The sequence below is a fragment of the Rhinoderma darwinii genome, chromosome 8, assembly GCF_050947455.1.
Source record: "Rhinoderma darwinii isolate aRhiDar2 chromosome 8, aRhiDar2.hap1, whole genome shotgun sequence".
Classification (NCBI taxonomy): Eukaryota; Metazoa; Chordata; class Amphibia; order Anura; family Rhinodermatidae; genus Rhinoderma; species Rhinoderma darwinii.
In genome coordinates, this window is record NC_134694.1 from 84,721,872 (window position 1) to 84,738,271 (window position 16,400).

The following is a 16,400-nucleotide window of genomic DNA, read 5'->3' on the forward strand; positions in this document are numbered from 1 at the left end:
CGTGATCTTTTGTCCCAATAGTGAGAAACATGAACCGTCACAACTGACACTATCCTGCCATTACCCTCCACTCCTGTAGAGGGCGCTCGGCTTGGATAACACGTCCCCGTGTCACTTGACGCTGCTGACTGAACACGGCGTCACATGGGACGTACATGGCGAATGAAAGTGTCCCTGTCATTGCTCTCCTTTCCTGTAGGAGGCGCCAGACTAAGAGAGAGCGCATCCCGCAGGAGAGGAAGAAGGGCCTCATCCTAGGAATAGCTACGATAGCTGGGAGATCCCGGCACTGGTTCTGTTTCGTTATTCGGAGTGCTCTCCGTTGTGGCATGGGCGAACGGTGACAGAAAGGGCCCTGCCGCCTGAATCCAGCGACCTGCATCATGTCTGAAGGCCTGTACGAGAAGTTCCTGGCCCCGGACGAGCCCTTCCCCCTTCTTTCCCAGCGGGGCAGCATCAGTGAGGAGGGCTGCCTGGACGTTAGTGATTTCGGCTGCCAGCTTTCCTCCTGCCATCGCACCGATCGCCTGCACCGATTCCATTCCAACAGGTAGGTGGTCTGCACCATGGCCTGTGTGTCATAATCTTACTGTGTGGCCATTTATAGCCTGGATGGATTTATCTGTATGTTTGGTATTGGCATTTTCTCCAGGACGTATAAGCGATTTCCGAGCTATCGATCCTATACATTTGTACTAGTTCTGTTAATACATGATGAAGGTGTCGGGTATCTTCACAGTGACAAATCTGTAATATTCCTACAAAGTCATGAGCCATCCGAGTGATTAACAATGTTTTTATTTGTCATTTATGGTGGCATTGTTCATTCAGAATGCTTGTTATGGGTGGCGTGGCTGAGGTTTATGGACTCACAGCTAGGACAGGACCTGTATGGAGTTTGTATGTTATGTGGGGTGTCCTCTGGTTTTTCCTCCCACACTCAAAATATATATGATCATTGTGTCTTCCTCACCGGGACGTGGACGTGGCCTCACCGGGACGTGTCTGTACATGCAGTGGAAATCAAGGCCATTTAGTTATTAAGAATATGAAAATAGATTTTTAATGTCTTCTTACCTTCAGATTATACTCATTTAGTTACAGGCCTGAAGAGAGATTCTGATGTTGTGTGTGTATATGTATATAAAAAAAATCTCCATCTCCACAACCACACTGCAACTGACACAAGCCAGAAGTGGGCTTGTAGTCACCAGATTCCCGCTTTGGGCCTGTAATTTTCAAGCAATAGTATCCCAGCACGGTAGTATAATATTAAAAAGCAGTTTTCAATTGATTAAAGGCTAAGTAAACTTTTGACATGTCACAAGTTTTGATCGGTGCGGATCCGAGCACTGAGACCCCCACAATCACTAAAACGAAGCGGCAGAAGTGCTTGGGTGAGCGCTGTGCCACTTTGTTTCTGATCGGCTGTCCTCAGAAAGCTAAGCAAGCGGTGTACGGGCTCGTAGATTTTCTATTGAGCCCGTACGCTGCTTGAAGGAAAGCCAATCAGAAGCGAAGTGTAACAGAACTCACCCGAGCACTTCTACCGTTTCATTTTTGCGATTGGTGGGGGTCCCAGTGCCCAGACCCCATTGATCAAAATTTCTGACATGTCAAAAGTTTTATAAAAGTTTAGTTACCCCTTAAAGGGGTTGTCTCATGAAGTTTTGTTTGTTACATTTCCCCTGAAATGAATGACTGACTGTGTAATACGTGGACAGGGTCACCAGAGCGGTAGCTGCTCTTACTTTCCTGCTCTGGCTCATAAAGGAGGGGGGAGGGGTCCTGACTGAAACCCCCGCTATGATGTTCTCATGCCCCAATATGTGTACACTAAAGGGCCTTTTTTTTTTTTGCTTCTGGATTACATGGTTAATAGTGTCTCCTTTAATTCCTAACTCAAGCTTTACTCTTGGTCTGATTGAATCTGGGAAAGCAGTAAAATAAATTCTTGAAGAAATAACTTTTTGTGTTCTCCTATTGGTAGATGGAATCTAACGTCTTGTGGAACCAGCGTGGCAAGCTCCGAATGCAGTGAAGAATTATTTTCTTCGGTCTCCGTTGGAGACCAGGATGACTGCTATTCCCTCTTGGATGACCAGGACTTCACCTCCTTCGACCTGTTTCCAGAGGGAAGTGTGTGCAGTGATGTCTCCTCCTCCATCAGTACATACTGGGATTGGTCTGACAGCGAGTTTGAGTGGCAGGTAACTTAGACATCTTCATTTAGGGCATTTTTATAAACTTTTTTTTGTTGTTGTTACTATGTTTGTATAGGAATGACAATTATACACCTGAATAAGCACATTTTACTGTAAAAGGAGTTTTCCCACGAGGGCCATTTATGACATCTCCACAGGAGATGTCATAAATGTAAGATGGATTCGGGTCCCACCTCTGGGATCCACACCTATTTCTAGAACAGGGTCCCCTAAACCCCCGCTCTAGCTATTTGTGCTCACTCTGACTCCCGACCGCTTCCTGATTACATGGTCGGGAGTTACGTAAACATTGTAACTCGCTGAGCTATGCGGCTTCCGCAACTCCCATAGTAGTGAAGGGCTACGCGGTTTCCGTAGCTACCATTTAGTTCTATGGGGCTTACGGAAACAGCTCAGCTTAACGAGCTACGCTGTTTTCTCCTTTATGGTCGGAAATCAGCCGGAACACAGAGGTAGAACAGGGTTTAGGGGCCCCGTTCTAGAGATGGGTGCAGGTCCCAGAGAGATGTCATAAATGTCCCTCGTGGGAAAACCGCTTTAAGAGGGAACCTGTCAGCATGTCCATTATGCCCTATCCACAGGCAGCAGGATCTAGTGACAGGTGCTGTGATTAAAAGGCGCTGCAGCGTTTTGTAGTAACCATAGTTTTAACACGGGCTCGGGTCCGGTGTAAAGTGCAAGGCCTGGGGAGATGTGTCCTCTCGGCGGCTCCACTCAGGTTCTGCTAGATTGACAGTGATTGTGTAGTTTAGTGTAATCAGTTTCATCATCTAAAACATATTCATTGTATAATAAAAATTTCTGAATCTCTCAAATACTTTGTGTAGCAGTTACTTATGATTTTCAAGATCTCTGCCTACTGTGGGAAACTTGTATTTACTTCTGGGGAATAAAAAGCTGTCCTGGTCATGTGATGGACAGACTGCTGCGTGGCTGATCGATGTGGCAGATTTTCGGTGTAAATTCTGCACTGAAAATCCACAACAATGTGCAGCACTATGCATATGAATGGGGTTTTTAAAACTTGTAGCAGGGTAAACGTTCGGGTATGTGCACACACAAAATTAAAAACGTCTGAAAATATGGAGCTGGTTTCAAGGGAAAACCGCTCCTGATTTTCAGCTGTGTTTTTAGCAACTCGCGTTTTTCGCGCCGTTATTTACGGCTGTTTTTGGAGCTCTTTTTCTATAGAGTCAATGAAAAACGTCTCCTAAAACTGCTCAAGAAGTGACATGCACTTATTTTTCACGGGCGTTTCTTTACGCAGCCGTTTTGAAAAAATGGGTGCGTAAAAAACGCCCTGTCGGAACAGTATGCCATATTTCCCATAGAAATCAATGGGCAAATGTTTGTAGGCGTTCTGTTTCTGGTTTTCAGCCGTTCTTCGGGACATTTACGGCCCGAAAAACGGCTGAAAACCCTACGTGTGCACATACCCTAATGGTAAAAGTGTTCAGATTCAAGTCATACTGCAGGTTTCCAAAACCGCATCTTGCTTATTATGTCGTTGTGGATTTCACCCTATGCAATGCATGTAAACTGTGGATTTTGCTATAGATTTGCTGCAAAACTCGTTAATTAGAATTCTGTCTTGTATTGGGCTGAGCAACTTTGATCATCATAATACAGGACATATTCTTATTCTACAGTGAACAAGCTTTACTTGTTGAAGCTAGAATACTTTTTTTTTAACAAAAAGGGGTTATCCCACCACAACAATTTTAGATGAATGTTAAGCTTTTGATTACTAGGGGTCCTACCGCTGGGATTATCAGTATTCAATGGAACGGAGGTCCCGTGTGCCCTAAATGATGGAGCGGCGGTCGCACATGTGCACTGCTGCTCTATTCGTTCTCTATGTAACTGCCAGAGATAGCCAAGCGCTGCACTCAGCTATCCCCGGCACCCCCATAGAAGGCAAACAGAGCCGTGGCTGTGCAGTACCCCTCCATTCATATGTGGCACACAGGGGCGCCAGGTAAGCACATTCCTGTGATCCGTGGGGTGCCAGCGGTCGGACCCGCATCGGTCGAACCCCCATCGGTCGAACCCCCACCGATAAGATGTTTATCACCTATCCTATAGATAGGTGATTTAATATAGATTATAGGAAAACCCCTTTAACCCTTTGGCTATTAAGGTCTAGTTCACACGTAGTATTTTGGCACTGTTTTTGGTGCAGAAACTACGTCGAAAACAGCGCCAAAAAGCGCCTCCCCTAAAGAAGAAGCGACATGCCCTTTCTTCAGGCGCTTCCATCTCTGACCTCCCATTGACATTAATGGGAGGCAGAGAAAGCGTTTTTTTGCCCGCGGTGCTCAGTGGCCGGAAAACCACACAAGAAACGCAGCAAAGAGCGTGCAGGCAGGTCAAAATCTGCCTTAAAATACCTGAAGGAATTTTGAGGCAGATTTTTTCCTCCTGCAAAAAAACTGTGATCGGGGCCTATGGGGTTAAAGGAAATAGTGAATCTAGAATTTGTCTGTGCTTGTCATATTACAGCTGCACAAGCAGTCCTCAAAGTCCCTGTAAGTGGACTAGTTACTTGCGTACAACGAAACATGGGACTTTACCTGATAAGGCCGCATAAAGTGGAAAAATATATAAATACAATACATTAAGTAAAGTTGTACGTCACTCGCGCTTATAAATGAAACATTACTGTAATATACACTGCATTAAACCCATGTGTTTAACTCCCTCTAGTTGCCTGGAAGTGATATTGCAAGCGGCAGTGATGTGCTCTCCGATATCATTCCCAGCATCCCCAGCTCTCCTTCTCTCCCCTCCAAGAAAAAGAACAAACACCGGAATCTGGATGAGCTCCCTTGGAGCGCTATGACCAATGATGAGCAGGTAAAGTCACATTACGTGTACTGACTGAGTGAATGCGCCATTTCTAAAGCGGACCAAGTATTGGACTATTTGTTATTGAGTTCTTATGTATTTAATCATTGGAACATTGGTTGGTAAACAGACATAAAGCGCAAAATATTTTCAGCAATTAGAATGAATTTCTATTTACTCTTTACAAAGCATACAAAAATAAAAGCTAAATCTAATATGGCCTTTGGAATACATTTCTATCGGCCTGATCTCGTTTTATTAACATACATATAATAATGATCATGATTTGGAATATGTTATAATTCTATACATCATCAATCCGTGCATAAATATAAAAAACCTGTGCACTCCACTACTGATCCTGTGTACTTCATGTCTATAGTTTAAACTATATGGTTAATTACATACACTATTAATTTGACATACACACCCTTTTTTTTTTTTTCCAGACACGTTCCCTAATACATCATATGCCGAATAAATCACTGAAAATTAATATTTACTTAAAATCACCAAAAAACACAATACTTACCGATACAAGGGAATTTCAGACACCGGTTCCCAGCAGGATCATATTTGGCATATACTAAATACTCACCGTTCCTACAAAATTCTAATTGGGTAAAATTGATAAATCCTTTGCAGATGAATGTGCAACGCTTTAATAATCCGCTATAGGATTGTAGAGGTTTTACACATTTGTTTTCTGTAACCTGCATTCATGAACACGGCATGAAGTCTCCAATGTCTCAATAATCATAGAAGACATCATTCTAATATCACATAGATATTGCGGAGTCACAAGGTTGCATCCGATAAGTTGAAAATCAATGGTAGCTTCATACAGGGGGTGGTGCTGGTATTATGGCCTCTCACCTCCATGTACCTCTTATTAGAAACCCTTATGATTTAAGCCCTGTGGGGTAATAGTTTAGAGGATGAAAATTTGCTGAGGTTCAACCCTGGACATCTGTTTGACGTAATGGCCCCCCTCTAGTCTTAGTTAACCCTCACAATACTGGTCACCTTTATAGATGGCACATACCTTTGTGATATTCTGAAAAATGACTGGACAGGGCGGTTGTTTGGGCTCGCAAAAAAATCCAGGTATGGATTATGTATGTATTGGATGCAAGTGCCAGTCGTGTGGGTATAAATTGATGCCACAGGCCCTTCTACTGCACAGTGAGTAACACTGCTGGATCTCCACAAAGCGTGGAAGTCTGGCATGTCACCTGCTGTCACTAAGTAGTAGTCCTAACATTTGGGATGCTGCTTTACTAAACTACACCGGTAAATAGGTTATAACCCAGACAGATCAACAAAGTAAGTTATGTGGGGGTCTGACTCCTGGGACACGTACTGTTACCAAGGACAAGGGGCCCCAGATCCCCATTCTTGGCTTACGAGTACGACGAGCGCACACCGTCCCTCTCCATGGAGTTGCATCAGATGCGTTTTAAGAAGGTTATAGAGTTGTTTCAGGCACTAACATGTATCGCCTCTCCAATAGTAACAATCTTGTCTGTGGCACTAAAGATAGTTTGATCTAACGGATGAAACCCTCCCCCATTGGTCATCATGCTTTAATCCCTTAATGATGATGCGTACTGGTACACGGCATCCGTTAAGGGGAAGTATGGTGCGGGCTCGTGGGCTGAGCTCACTACATACACAGCGGGTGTCGGCTGTGTTATACAGCCGACACCTCACCGCAACGGGCGGAATCAAAGATCACTTTTATTCCGCTTGTTTAACAACTTAAATGCTGCGGTCAATCGCGACCAGGGCATTCAAATTGTTAGAATCCCCCCGCGGCACTATTGGCCATTTACAGTGGTTGTCATGGCAGCCCTGGGGCCTAATACAGTCCCCCAGGTCTGCCATCTTTGTACTCCTTTGAATTCCTGCCTCAGGCAAGGCATCAAAGGAGACTGTCAGAATCACAATATACTGCAATACATTAGTACTGCAGTATATCATGCAAGAGATCCAACGCTAGGGGGTCTAAAAAAAAAAGGAGAAAACAGTTAAAGAGTTTTATAACATTCCAAAAAAAAATATTAAAATTTCAAATAAATAGTTAACATAACTGGTATCGCCCTGTCCATAAAAGTCCGAACTATCACAATGTAGTGTTATTTAACCTGCTTGGTGAACGACGTAAAAAAATGAAAATATAAAACGTGCAAATTGCTGATCAATAAGTCGCATGTACCCCAAAATGGTATCGGTGAAGAATACAGCTCGCCCTGCAAAATGTAAGCCCTCACACTGCCAAATTGGTGGAAAACTAAAAAAGTTCTGGCTCTCCGACTATGGCGACACAAAACATATTTTTTTTTTTTTTTTAGCAAATAGTTTTGTTTTTATAAGAGTGGTAAAACATAAAACAAAACCTATGAATTTGGTATCGCCGTAATCGTATCAACCCGTAGAATAAGGTGAATATGTAGTTTTCACCACCTAATAGATGCCGTAAAAACAAACCCCCCCCCCCCCCAAAAAAAAAAATATGGCGGAATTGCTGTTTGCCCATTTCACCCCACAAGTAATTTTTTTTTCAGATTCCCAGTAAATTATGTGGTACGATTAAATGGTGCCATGAAAAACTACAACTTGTCCCGCAAAAAAAAAAAAGACCTCCTATGGCTATGTCGATGAAGAAATAGAAGTTATGGCTTTCAAAAGGCAGGAAGACAAAAATTAAAATAAACTCAAATTGGCCTGGTCTTTTAGGGGTTTAAAATTTGTTCTCAGTCGATCGTAAATACTAAGATTGTGGTGTTTTTAAATTGTATCATTGAACTCAAATATAGTATTTTCTGGGAAAAATCCTTCTTAGGCTATGTTCACACAGGGTATTTTGCCGAGTTTTTGGACGCGGAAACCGCGTCGCAAAACTCGGCAGAAACGGCCCGAGAACGCCTCCCATTGATTTCAATGGGAGGTGTCGGCGTCTTTTTCCCGCGAGCAGTAAAACTGCCTCGCGGGAAAAAGAAGCGACATGCCCTATCTTCGGGCGCTTCCGCCTCCGACCTCCCATTGACTTCAATGGGAGGCAGGAGAAAGCGTATATCTCGCTGTTTTATGCCCGCGGCGCTCAATGGCCGCGGGCGAAAAACGGCGCGATAATTGCCGTGAAAATCGGCGTGCAGGGAGAGGAATATCTGCCTCAAAGTTCCAAACGGAATTTTGAGGCAGATATTCCTCCCCCAAAATACTCCGTGTGAACATAGCCTTATTGTGTGATATGGTTGTTTTGTGCTTTCCAACCCACACTTGTCATATTGGTGTAAAGTTCACACGTACCGCAGAATTTCCATACGGGATTTCCGAGTGGATGTTCCTCAGCACAAAGTTGATGCGATTTGAACAAATGGCATCAACACGCTGCACAAAAAATTTGCAGAAAAGAGACAAACTGTCCTGCAGCGCAGATTCGTAATCTGCAGCACGTCAATTTCTCTTGCGAAGTTGCTCGGAAATTCTCCAGTATTTACGTTCTGACTTAGCCTTGTGTAAACATTGACTCATCTCTTGCCTGAAGAAAAGGTCTACAGGCTTTTATTTTTTTGCAGGATGACCTCTATTTTTTTAATGGTTGCATTCTGGGGTACATGTCATTTTTTTCAATAAAACAGAACCATCGCACAGTGATTTTTGGACTACTGTATCCCTATAAAAGACAATAAGATTGTCCCGGAGCTCCTATTAACATCAAACTCTCATCTCGCCCCATCCTTCCAGTGGACTAAATGTGACTGTTGTGTCCTTGAGGACGGGGTCTGGACTAACATAAGTCACATTTATCCAATTTAAAGTCCACCTGAAGGATGGGTGAGATCAGAGTTTGATGTTAATAGGAGCTCCCGGACAATCTTATTATTGGTACATGAAATTTATTGTTCAGCTTTCATAAAAATAAAAAAAACCCCCATCAACTTCATCATATCATTTTTTTTTTTTCCCGCTGTCTACCATGTGGTAAAGATAACATGTTAATGTTATTCTATGGGCCGGTACAAATATGTATAGGTTTTTTTTTTATATGTAATGTTTTACTTTGGCACAGTAAAAACAAGTTTTATAAAAATAAAAATAAAGTTATTTTTGTGTTGCCGCGTTCCAAGAGCCATCTTTTTTTTTTTTTTTCTTTTTTATGTCGAGGTAGCTATATGGGCTGTTTTTTTCCGGGATAGTTTGTAGTTTTTATTGGAATTAATAATTGAAAAAAGCAAATCAGCCATTGTCTTTTGTCCCACTAGGCTTTTGATTGCTTACATAATACTTTAGAATACTTAGTAACAGAGTATAGTGTTACACTGACAGGTAATCTATTGACCATGCCCCTGGATGCCATGTTGTGTTGCGGGGCGCAAATGGGCTGACAGAGGGAGTCCCCTCAGTCAAAGGCCTTATTTACACTAGCAGTTTTTTACGTCCGAGGTGCATCCGTGCTCTGGGACGCGATGTCTCGCCTCCCCCATAGATGAGTCTATGGAGGGATGCGTGACGCGTGAAAAAATAGGACATGTCCTATTTTCGCACGGTCCGTTGAAACAATGGCTGTGTGAACGGCCACATTGAATTACAAAGGTCCGTGGGACGGCCGTTTAACACGCTCGTGTAAATAAGGCCAAACACTTGAGATGCAGTGGTCGCTATTACCTGCGGGATCCAAGGGGTTAAACGTCTACATTTTTACTGCAAGACAATAACCAGTTGCTGAAAGGCTCCACATCAACAGTGGATCATTGGGGATTCCGTGGCATCTCCTGCAATCGACTATTAACAGCTATACCGACCGATAGAACTTGCTTGACCAAAGGGAGCAACTTCTTTAACTTACGTCTTTTTGGCTGGCACTTGTCCACCAGCTTTTAGAATGTATCAGGCATTGTTTTGTGTGCTTTATACTTGGATAATTTTACTTGTGTATTTTTGGGGTTTATTTCTAGGTGGAATACATAGAGTACCTCAGTCGAAAGGTCAGCACGGAGATGGGACTTCGGGAACAGCTTGACATTATAAAAATCATTGATCCTACGGCGCAGATTTCTCCTACGGACAGTGAATTTATCATTGAACTAAACTGCCTAACGGATGAAAAGCTCAAACAGGTTTGTCTCAGTTTTGGACATTACAGGTATGGAAACTGAGAAATTACACCTGAGCAGGATTAAATTGGGAGAGGGTGGAAGTAGCTAAAGAATGTCAGAATATGTAGAACATAGCGGGATTCTAGTACTGACATAGAAGCCGAACCTGAATCGCTGAAATGGTCATAGCCACAAAGAAGGGACATATACCATATACATGTACTATTTTTTTGGGAATACACCACATATTAATATTACAAAGCATTCTGATTGCCGGATAATACACTTTCAACAGTACTTCGAATGTGTGGTCTGTAAGGAAAGTGGAGCATACACCTCATTTTAAAATTGTGGTTTTTTTCTTTTTTTCGTTTAGCTATATCTTCTGTGCCCTTTTTTTCTTTAACCTTTAGGTCAGAAGTTATATTAAGGAGCATAGTCCACGGCAGCGATCCACACGAGAGAGCTGGAAAAGGACCACTTACAGTACGGCCAGTACAAGTGGTGTTAGCGGAGCAAGTGTGAGCAGTAGCAGCGCCAGTATGGTCAGCACAGCGAGCAGCAGCGGCTCTAGTGGGACCAACTCTGCCTCCAACTCAAGCGCAAACATGAGCCGAACTCACAGCGACAGCAATCTGTCTGCAAGCGCAGCAGAAAGAATTAGAGATTCAAAGGTAAATGTATGTCCTTAACATTTAGGCATATTTTCTCATTCATTTTTTTATTTATTTAAAAGTGTGATCTAGTGTCTAATAGAAAAACATAGTGCTGTATTCTGTTTAGTAGTTTCATTCACTTGCAGGCTGCCTACTTCATTCATTTCAGTGCGGGATGGGGGTGCAGGGAAACACTAGATGTATTACAGCCCTTTACTTCCTCTCTACTGATGTTCACAGCAGGATGGATCGAGAGAGTTAACACTTCTTGAGGAATTTCTCTTATTTAATATACACCTCTGTCTTTTCTTGTTCCTGCACATCAAGAAATAACAGACTTGTTTAATAATTTGTTGCCTTGTGAGTAGGGATGGACGGTGCATCGAAACTTCGATACTGTGCATCCCTAAACGGTTCGATACCGCTATTTCCTGTATTTCGATACTGAGCTGCGCAGCCGCACAGCTCAGTATAGTAATACATGAATGTATGGGAGCGCGGCTGCGGCTGTGTAATTCAGCCACAGCCCCGAATCCTGAGTCATGATAAGTTCGCGGGGTCAGGATGATGCGATGCGGCCGGCGCTGCACTAATGAGCGGCGGCACTGGAGACAGAACATGGCGGGCACACTACAAAACACCCCCATGTTCTGTCCTCCGTGCCTGAACTGCCGCTCATTAGTGCAGCGCCGGCCGCATCTCCTCATGCTGACCGCGCACGCACTTCCTGTCAGGAGCGGGGCAATGGCTGTATTACAGTCGCAGCCCCGCTCTATAACGGCGGAGATCAGAGAAACCTCTCATCTCCGCCGTTATTCCCCTGAATGCTGCGATCACAGCTGACTGCAGCATTCAGGAGAAAATGAGCAGGGGGGATGCCCCTGGTTTGCGTCACAGGGAATTCCTGTGACGCGATCGAGTGCCATACCATATATGGGCAGACAGCCCAGGGTCTATTGACGGACCCCAGGGCTGTCTTACCATATTTCATGTTGTTAGGACATACCCAAGTATGTCCTAACAACTGCCTGTGTGCTATCCGTCCACAGGCTGATGTACTGGCCTATATCTGATATATGTCTGTGCTATCTGTCCACAGGCTAATGTACTGGGATATATCTGATATATGTCAGTACATTAAAGTTTAAAAATAAAATAAAAACAAAGTATTGTTAAAATTAAAAAAAAAGACACATTCACCTTTTTTACAATAAACATTAAAATAAGTCTCAATACATAAAATATTCACACATTCAGTTCTTTTGCATCATTTATAATGTGTACGCTGTAAAAAAAAATGAAATAAACACGGCTTTCATTCACTTATTAATGTGAGGTGCGCACATTAACCCATTATGACTGAGAAACATGATGGGATTTATTACTATTAATGTGAGGCGCGTTCAAAATTCATCACACGTCGCGCCTCACATCAGAAAACGGAAGAATTTTTTTTTTAATTACTGTTGGCAAAAGTATCGAAATTGGTATCGAAATCGCAATACTTAACGAAGTATCGGTATCGAAGTCCAAATTCTGGTATCGTGACATCCTTACTTGTGAGTAGGTTTGCATAAATACAAAAATGGTCATAACTTGGCCAAAAATGCTCGTTTCTTAAAAATAAAAACGTTGCTGTAATCTACATTGCAGCGCCGATCTGCTGCAATAGCAGATAGGGGTTGCAAAATCTGGTGACAGAGCCTCTTTAAGCAAAATATATCCCTGGTTACAGAGCAGACTTGACTGGCTACAGAGTTTGGGTGTGTGTGGCTTTTCACTGACTGCCTATACTAGTCTATGGAGAGGGGAGGAGGAGCCGGGTGAAGGAGCAGAGTAAGAGACAAGACACAGGATGCTGGTAAGATTTCTATCTCATCCCAGTGGTGGGATAGATAGAGATAGGAGAGCAGATTCTCCTCTTCTATGTGTGCAGTGTAGGGTTGTCATAATACTAGAATTTGGACTTCTATTGATCCTTTTTGTAGTATTGGGATTCTTGATGCCAAAAGGATACTCTGCCAACAATAAAAAAAAAAATAATAAAAAAAAGTTAAAGTCCTTTTATTTTTTGATAGGGTTTAAGAATTTTGAATCTCCATGTGCCTCACATTAAAAGAAATTGACACCATAATGTACCCCATAATAGTCATAATGGACAACATAAGGTTAATGTATGCGGTACATGATGGGGTTATTACTATTCATGTTAGGCACGTGAAGGTTCAAAATTCATAACACCACGTGCCTCGCATTAATAAGTGAAAGCCATTTGTCTTTTCATTTTCATTTTTTACAGCACACACCGATCATAAATTATGCCATAAATTTGTTGGGCTTGTTATTACATTCGCAACAATACTAAATATGTGTATTTTATATATTGACCTTTAACCCGTTAGTGACCGCCAATACGCCTTTTAACAGCGGCCACTAACGGGCTTTATTCTGATGCATATGCCTTTTTTACGGCACTGCATCAGGATAAGTAAACAGAGCAGGGAGCTGTCAAATCTCCCTGCTCTCAGCTGCCAGAGGAAGCTGAGGGCTGGGGGCGTCCCTGCTCTGCCGTGTGAGATCGATAGAAGTATCGATCTCACCCGTTTAACCCTTCAGATGCGGTGCACAATAGCGAGCACCGCATCTGAGTGGTTTTGGAGAGAGGGAGGAAGCTCCCTCTCTCTCCCACCGACACCCGGCGATACGATCGCCGAGTGTCTGTGTCTCCAATGGCAGCCGGGGGCCTAATAAAGGCCCCCAGGTCTGCCTGGAGCGAATGCCTGCTAGATCATGCCGGAGGCATGACCTAGCAGATGCCTGTCCGTTTTAAATGCACAGGCAGTAATACACTGCAATACAAAAGTATTGGAGTGTATTATAATAGCGAACGGAGAATCGCATATTAAAGTCCCCTAGTGGGACTAGTAAAAAAGTAAAAAAAAAGTTTAATAAAGTTAATAAAAAAAAAAAAAAAAAAGAAAAACCCACCTTTTCCCCTTACAAAATGCTTTTACTATTAAAAAAACAAAATAAAGTAAAAAAAGTTACACATATTTGGTATCGCCACGTCCGTAACGACCCCGACTATAAATCTATTACATTATTTAACCCGCACGGTGAATGCCGTAAAAATTTAATAAAAAACTATGGAAAAATTGCTGTTTTCTTTGAATCCTGACTTAAAAAAATTTTGATAAAAAGTGATCAAAAAGTCGCATCTACTCCAAAATGGTACCAATAAAAACTACAAGTCTTCCCGCAAAAAAAAAACCCTCATACAACCGCATCGGTGAAAAAATAAAAACGTTACGGCTCTTCAAATATGGAGACACAAAAACAAATAATTTTGAAAAAAAAAGCGTTTTTACTGTGTAAAAGTAGTAAAACATACAAAAACTACAAATTTGTTATCGTTGCAATCGTAACAACCCGCTGAATAAAGTTATTGTGTTATTTATATGACACGGTAAACGGTGTAGATTTAAGACGTGAAATAGTGGCGAAATTTCAGGTTTTTTTCTATTCCCCCCCCCCCCCCCCCCCAAAAAAAAGTTAATAAAAGTTAATCAATAAATATGTACCTCAAAATGGTGCTATTAAAAAATACAACTTGTCCCGCAAAAAACAAGACCTTATACAGCTATGTCGACGCAAAAATAAAAAGGTTATAGTTCTTGGAATGCGACGATGGAAAAACTTAAAAAATAGCTTGGTTATTAAGGTTTAAAATAGGCTGGTCATTAAGGGGTTAATATTGCTTGTTTTAAAAAAAAAAAAAAAACTTTTTTTTTTTTTTTTTTTTTTTTTTATTTCAGATATTTTTATTTACGTTTTTTTATTAATTTTACTTTTCTACTTTCAAACTTCTAATGTACTGGCATATATCTATATGCCAGTACATTAGCCGGTGTACTGATATGTGTGTCCTAACAACTGCCTGCTAAGTATGCTTTAACAGGAAATATGGTCAGGCAACCATGGGGTCCTTCAATGAACCCTGGGCTGGCTGTCTATATAGGGTATGACCCTCCATCGCATCACAGGGATTCCCTGTGATGGGATAACCCCCGTTCTCATATTCCCCTTGAATGCTGTGGTCAGCTTTTTGAGGTTTCTCTGATCTCCGACATTAGGGCTGTGTATTACAGCCATTGATGCTCTTGATGTGACGTGGCCAGCGCTGCACTAGTGAGCTGCGTCGGCACTGAAGACAGAGAACATGGGGACGCTTGTCATGTTCTCTGTCTTCAGGGCCGGCGCCGCCGCTCATTAGTGCTGCCCCTGGCACATCACCTCATGCTAGTGACAAAATTTATGTTTTACAATACTAAGCTGTGGGGGTGCACAGCCTGGTCTAGAAATATATGAATTCACGGTATTGAATTGTTTAAGGGTGCACAGCCTTGAAATTGTATCGATGTTTCGATGCGTTGAACAACCCCTAGTGCAGTGTATAGAAGACATGATAGCCTTTAGGCTCCGCCTACTGATAATTAGAGCCTGCTAAGAGGAAAACTTTTAAATTCCACATACAGGTCATATAATGTCCAGAAATAGTGTTCTTCCTCATGAACACACGTGACCGCTTATTCTGAAAATCTCCTGAAAAGTTAGGTTCCCTTTAAAGCGTACCTATCATTAGAATAGGACCTACTAAACAAGAATATATTTTAGATGCCCTGCCCTTTAAGTATAACTAATTGACAGTATGTGTTTCTGCTAACTCGTGGTTACAATGTCAAATGAAAGTGTGGAATGGCCGTTTAATGAATGCTTAGGACTGATAGAAATAGAATTGAACTAGTGTGATGTGGTATTCTTTACTTGAATATAATGTATTTCTTAATGTAGAAACGGTCAAAGCAGAGGAAACTGCAGCAGAAAGCCTTAAGGAAGAGACAGCTGAAGGAACAGCGGCAGGCGCGAAAGGAAAGACTCAGTGGCTTATTTCTAAATGAAGAAGTACTGTCTTTAAATGTGAACGAGGAAGAGCATGAAGCCGAGGTCGACGTATTGATGTGACGAGGGTGAAACTTAGTGTTCTTCATAAGTCTCAATAAGGCTATGTTATCTGAGATAGATCCCCCAAACCTTCTGCCGTAGCCCCACAAACCACTATGAGCTTATCCTTTATAAAATCGCAGACAATAGTGTGGCTTTGGTGGACAATTATCTAGTATTTTCAACAGTCACTGGTCCTTTTTTATTTAGTTCTACAACCACATCCGAGCTAATGTGAATTCAACTTCTACCAAAAAAAGGACCGTATTGGATTGCAACAGGGTCTCTATGAAGATACCGACAAGGTTCCTCAAACCACGAGTACCAGATACTGAGGTTCTGTGGTGGTTGATAGAATATGAATTATGCATGTCATGCCAGTTTTAACTGCTTAGCATTTGTTGTCACAGTCTACAACTATCACGAAAAATGTGCATTGTATTCCTGACTATACGGTAGACCTGGGTACCAGGAGCAGTTTTTTCCTGAATACTGGAGTACAAAGTGGTGCTGACGGGTCATCATTACGCAATTCTGCAGGCAGGTAGGTGAAGTGCAGCATGGTCTCC

The 16,400-nt window shown here is 42.2% G+C and overlaps 1 protein-coding gene across 1 annotated transcript; it reads left to right on the forward strand.

The window, feature by feature from the left end:
• The first annotated feature begins 120 nt into the window (after positions 1-120).
• FAM199X (family with sequence similarity 199, X-linked) lies at positions 121-15,983 on the forward strand. Its single transcript, XM_075835863.1, has 6 exons — positions 121-550; positions 1,991-2,210; positions 4,932-5,081; positions 10,034-10,195; positions 10,588-10,848; positions 15,682-15,983. Exons 1-6 carry the CDS (start codon positions 384-386, stop codon positions 15,850-15,852), a joined length of 1,131 nt encoding a protein of 376 aa, XP_075691978.1. The 5' UTR covers positions 121-383; the 3' UTR covers positions 15,853-15,983.
• Positions 15,984-16,400: the final 417 nt, after the last annotated feature.

What these genes read in the sequence shown, in the direction of transcription:
- FAM199X (XM_075835863.1), top strand. Translation starts at nt 384, where the DNA reads ATGTCTGAAGGCCTGTACGAGAAGTTCCTGGCCCCGGACGAGCCCTTC. An exon ending in ACAGCGAGTTTGAGTGGCAG is followed by an intron (nt 2,211 to 4,931) that starts GTAACTTAGACA and finishes AACTCCCTCTAG; the next exon opens with TTGCCTGGAAGTGATATTGC. An exon ending in AAAGAATTAGAGATTCAAAG is followed by an intron (nt 10,849 to 15,681) that starts GTAAATGTATGT and finishes TTCTTAATGTAG; the next exon opens with AAACGGTCAAAGCAGAGGAA.